Below are 5,501 nucleotides of genomic sequence, written 5' to 3'. Positions count from 1 at the left end.
CCGACCCTCTGTGATTTCCTTCAGTAGCATCAGTGAGCGGCTGGTTTATCCTCCTCTCGCTGCCTCTGCAGAAACACACAGCATTAATACATGAGCACCACAATCAGCACCACAGACGAGAACAGTAGCTGCTCAGTATCAAAAGTCCTCACTGAGGCCTACGCATGTGCCTGCCTCTGATGACAGCTGTTTGAGAGGGTAAAAATGGACATGTGTCATCATTATGCTGATTCTTTGAGTGTCCAGGTTCCTGTGGCTTCAAAACAAGCCCAAATCATGAGCCCTCCACCACCATGCTGACAATTGTGTTTGGTTTTCTCCAAATGTGGCGCTCTGATTAGGAACAAACATCTCCATTTTGTGTTTGTCTGTCCAGGCAACTGCTGCTGTGAATCTGACTGCACTGGTGTTATATAATTGTTATTCCAGTTATCCAAATCTAAAATCTGTGGACAAATATCACTGAAGCTTTAAAAAAAAAATCAGGGCAATATATCTTTATATGCAGCACTGATGTTAGGTTTCATGAAACCTACTAGTTCAGTTCTAAAAGGCTCTAAAACCAGTCGGTTTTCTTTCAGGCAATCTCAGCAGGAACTGTACAGAGAGTGGCTGGTCCACCGTCTATCCCGACTACATCATCACCTGCACGAGCACCTTAGAGACCCCAGAGACAACCAAAAGGGCAAGTTTGACGTCTGTGGTGTGTTTACGTTTGTGCGCCTGTGAGCGCAGTTATGAGTTACCGGTATATGAAGCACCACTGTGATTGGAGTTGTGTTGCTTGTGAACAACTCTTTTAATCCTTTTCTGGCCTGAACCTTTTTAGCTGGCGAATTCATTCAGTTTTCTCATCCTCTCTCAGTCCAATCTCAGGTAATGTTTAGCAATTAGAGCCTTTACATGATAACATAACATAATATATAAGAAGGACTGAATTTTTTGTCTTTACAGTGTAGAAACTGGTGTGTGTTTGGAGCCTGATCAAAGTTGTGTGTTTGGTTTTCATATCTACTTTGTAGCGGCTGAAACTCTCTGTTGTCTAATGAAGCTGAAGGCCTTGGACCCGTCGCTGTTAATGCAACATTGTCAGTATTGGTTTATCAGGGTTCCTGGATTCTCAGATGAGGTAGAAGATTAGTCAGAGCGGTTGCAAGGTGGTTAATTTGAAACTGCTTGGATGGTTAAAAACATGCTAACTATAAAGAAAACATGAAAATATTAAATCATTCATGGATCAAATATCATTGATACACCACAGCTGTTGATTTACGATGTATTTACCTCCATGTATAGCTTTTATGTATCAACTACACGTGCATACACTTAATCATTTGAGGGAATAAAACTATTTTTTTTATTCTTTTTCATCCTTTTTTAAATTTTCCCCTCAAAATGATATCAAATTATAACCAAAAAGGTTAATGTGTGTGTTCATCAGTGTTTTTATAGGACATAATTAGGAAACAAAGGAAGTATAAGGATAAAAAACAAATAAAAATCAGTTGTTGAAGCATCTTTTCACAGAAAAAAAATGTTTACCTGTTCCTAATAAATGTAGCTTCTGGCTCTTTACTGTAGCAGTTCATGTGTTCATCTGACAAGCAAAAGGTCTTTGGTTTGGTTCTGGGAGGAGACCCAAATGCTTCTGGGGTTGCATCAGGAAGGTCACTGTAAAAATCTGCCAAATCAAACATGCAAAGCTCCCTGCTGGGCTGACCTCTTTCAAATAAGGGAGCAGCTGAATGTAGCTTTAATCATAAGAGTTTAAAGTTTAGTTGGAATCCTTTGAAGTGAATTTTCACAGTGCAAGTGAAACTGTTGTGTACAGGTTTTAGCACTGTTTTCCGTTTGGGTTCTGATCACACAAAATGTATGTGCCACGTCCCACGCAGCACATGCTCGGCCTGTGGATGATGTTGGGAGAGTTCGTGGGCTGATTTGACCCACTTTAAACTGCTTGCATTGCAAGAGGAAGCAAACCAACCACAGAACAGTTGCAGATAAATCATTTTTACCGGATTTGATTGGGAAAAAGCTGAACTCTAGTTTCAGTGTGCTGTTAGTTGGTTTGTTGGAGACGGGGAAACTCTTTGTCCAGAGGCCAGTGCTGCTAAGCAGGCTTTGAGGTTTAGCGAGCCACCCACAAAGGTGATGCAGCTGTTACCTGGGTAAATCTCCATGGTAACTAACCCATGGTTTATGTTAGAAATCAGCACGTACAAATCACTTTTCGTCTAAATGATGTCCCCATTTCCAACATTATGAAGAATAGACTAAAAAGCAATGATAAAGGAGCCCCCTGTGAGCTAAAATGTGTAGCGTAAATTATTTATAACTCACCTTCAGAATGATAAATCACTATTTTGTAGCCTGACAGCACTGTGGACGAGTTTGGGGAGACATCGTCTTAAGTAGAAGTTGTTGTAACACCATTTCTGATGCTGCAGGCTTTCAGCCGGAGTTTTGTGTGTAGCATGAATAAGTAAAGACCTACATACCCTCTGTAGCTCAAATCAAAGCTATTTGTCTGCAAAATTACTAATCATTCATATTTCTTTTTAGTATTATACAACACAGTTTAACTGTTGATTCTAAGCAGCCAGCTTCCACTTGCCTGACACTGGCCTCTAGCTCTTTCTCTGTAACCAGTTGTCAACAAGAACAGTGGAAAATAAGACAAATTACCACAACACAATCAGCATATTTTGCAGTATGAGGATAATTAAATCTGTGGTTTTATGTGGGCTGTTTCAGAGGAAATACAGCAAAAAGTAGCCAGACTTGCATGCAAAGATGTGTGCAAAAAGAGGTTCTGGAGCTTCCAGTGAGACACTGAAAATCATTGAATCAGAACAGACTTTATTTAAGCAAAACAGAAGCTGTGCAGGAATCAGCAGCTTTATTTAATTTGAACTGAAATAAAAAAAAAAAACAGATCAAACGTCTCCACTCTGTGGTCTGATCTCAGCTCAGTTTTCTCAGATGCTCCAGCACAGCGGTGAAGAGAAGGGCTGATTTCATATCAGCATCTCTGTATGTGTGTTTGTTTATCTGCCCACAGATAAACGCACAGAGAGGATGGAAAGTTCACTGGGTGACACATCTGATCACTGGTCTCTGCTGCTCTTCGTGTCTCCCCTCAGATAACTCAGACCACCGTGAAGTCGCGGCCTGACTGTGCTGGTGTGCTTTTCTGTGATTAGGCGGAGCAGATGAGTGAGAATCTGTTGCAGCGTTTTGCTCAGTTTATCCAACTGACAAACAGAAATGACACAGCTGTACTCGCTTATCTATGCAGATGCTTTGAGCTTTATTTGTGCATCTCATTGTTGTCCAGTTCAGTGCTCTGGGGTTCAGAGGAATTTAATTTGTGGTGCTAAGAAATTTAAACAAAAGATGCAAAGGTCACAAAGGTAACAGTTTTTTTGGCTGCTTTGCAGATGACTCCATAAATCTTTCACCACAAACGCATCATGTTTGGAGGTCAACATAATTACATAATAATAACATATCCAAACACAGAGAGGGTTGTTAGCCTCGATTCGATTTAAGCCTTGATTCTGTAGCTCTTCTTCTGCAATATGTAATATAATGAGTGTTACATTCTTTCTACTATAACTGCAAAAATGCTCAAATGTTGGGTCATAATTTTGTTACAGACTGAAGCATCAGTTGGACTGAGTGCTGTGAAATTTGTTTGAGATGTTCATTTCCCTACACAGTATCTTTAGTAATCCTCTAATCTTCCCCTTTGGTGGTGAAGCAGATCAAAAATGTTTCGAAGGCGCTCTGTGATCTTTAATTTTGATTAACTCCCCAAAATCTTCTACAGATACTTCCCATCAGATTCTTTTAGGATAAAATGTTGAGGCATGTAGAAAACAGCAGACCGTGACGATTACCAGCAAACGTTTCTGTGTTGAACCAAAAAAAGCAAAGAAGAAAGAAAAATCAAGGGTGACTCAGACTCTCAACCTCCTGCTTTGATGCTCGTGTCTTACATGCTTTGCTTACCATGCAACAAAGCAGTTTACATGCACATAAATGACTTAACATGCTGCTTACATTGTGCTAGTCTATGTATGTGGAGGACTACGTTGCAACCAAATAAGCAGAAAGTTGAACAAAAAGTCAGATGCATTTAATTCCTTTGTTACAAACTGATCTGCACATCTCTTCCATGTTTGCCACTTGGTAAGAGAAACTCTGTCTGGACCTTCACTCTCTGTGGAAGCAATAGAAACCGCCGCCTGTCTGCGTCTGTTTTTGCTGTCATACCACAATCTGACTTGAGTGGAGGGATAATAAAGAAAAGGTTTGTACAACAGGAAGGTGGAGCACCAGAGTTCACAGCCAGAGCTGTGTGCCTGAGATGACCATACAAAGTATACTCAACTCTCTATGACTTCATGCTGATGCAGAGATCTATGCAAAGCTGGCTGGTCATTTATAAAAGTTACAGAGATGCAGGATGAAGCCTTCTGCCTGAGGTCTTAAACTTCCTCATCATTTCCACTTAAGCTCCTCTTTAACATCAAAAAAGACTTTTTTCCTCTTTTCATAGGTATATGAGAACTAATGCAAGTGACCAGAGAACATGAGAAATCCACTGGATTCAGTCTTCTGCATGGGTCTGTTCTGTATCTGTTGTGGCTAGACACCGGCTTAAATTCCGAGCTCCTCCAACAGAGTTGCGGGGTTCACTTCCCGGTCTTGGCACACTGTGCTCTCTAATCCGGCCTCATCTGTTCCCATATCTGCTTCATCACAAGATGAAGGTAAGGCTTCTCGAAATTCTCCCACCCCTTCAGCTGACTCAGAGGAGGATTAGGAACCTGAGTGGCACAGGTGAGTATTTGAGCTGAATGCTGCAGGTGCTCGAGAAAAAAAGGCTTTTGCTGTTCTCAGAGCGGTATGCCTGCTCTGCTGTTTTTTTAATGGGCGTTTGAGTGTGTATGGGGATGCGTGGGTGTTTTCTTGTTGCTCAGAGGAGTCCAGCGTGACGCCATGGAGCTTATTTTCTGACCTCATAGTTATTGCTTGTAATCACGGCTGCATTCCTGGACCCTTTCTTTTATAATGAGCTTTAAACAAGCGAGTAACAACCAGGTTTAAGAGAATATCCGGGAACCATTATTGGGTCCACACTGTCCCTGAAATAATGCCACACACTCCTCTTGTTTTTTCACTACTTGCTTTTAAAAGCAAGTAGATTTATTGTATGAATTAGGATGAAGTAAAAATATGTGATAAGAGCAGTATTTTATTGCATCTTGATGAATTGCAGAGTAAATGTGGAACAAATTGAAGAGGATGTCTCCTTTTTGAGAGATGCATGCTGACCATACTAAAATCAATGAGCTGCTCTACTCGCCAAAGTTTTGGGTCACTTTGGAGAGAGTGGAGAGAGTGGACAGCTTCAAATACCTCGGAGTTCACATCACGCAGGACCTGTCATGGTCCCTGTGCAGGAATCAGCAGCTTTATTTAATTTGAAC

At 41.0% G+C, this 5,501-nt stretch overlaps 1 protein-coding gene across 1 annotated transcript in view; it reads left to right on the top strand.

Moving 5' to 3' along the window:
* The window catches only part of LOC102208135 (vasoactive intestinal polypeptide receptor 2-like), a 44,597-nt gene that overhangs the window by 15,085 nt on the left and 24,011 nt on the right, over positions 1-5,501 (top strand). The window contains exon 4 of the mRNA XM_005752671.1: positions 582-685. Within this exon, the coding sequence (XP_005752728.1) occupies positions 582-685 (104 nt within the window). The remainder of the gene's footprint in view (positions 1-581; positions 686-5,501) is intronic.

The sequence above is a fragment of the Pundamilia nyererei genome, unplaced genomic scaffold, assembly GCF_000239375.1.
Source record: "Pundamilia nyererei isolate P.nyererei 1_Seehausen unplaced genomic scaffold, PunNye1.0 scaffold00371, whole genome shotgun sequence".
Lineage (NCBI taxonomy): Eukaryota > Metazoa > Chordata > Actinopteri > Cichliformes > Cichlidae > Pundamilia > Pundamilia nyererei.
Note: the sequence above shows the minus strand (reverse complement) of the source record. Positions and strands in the feature narration are given on the sequence as shown.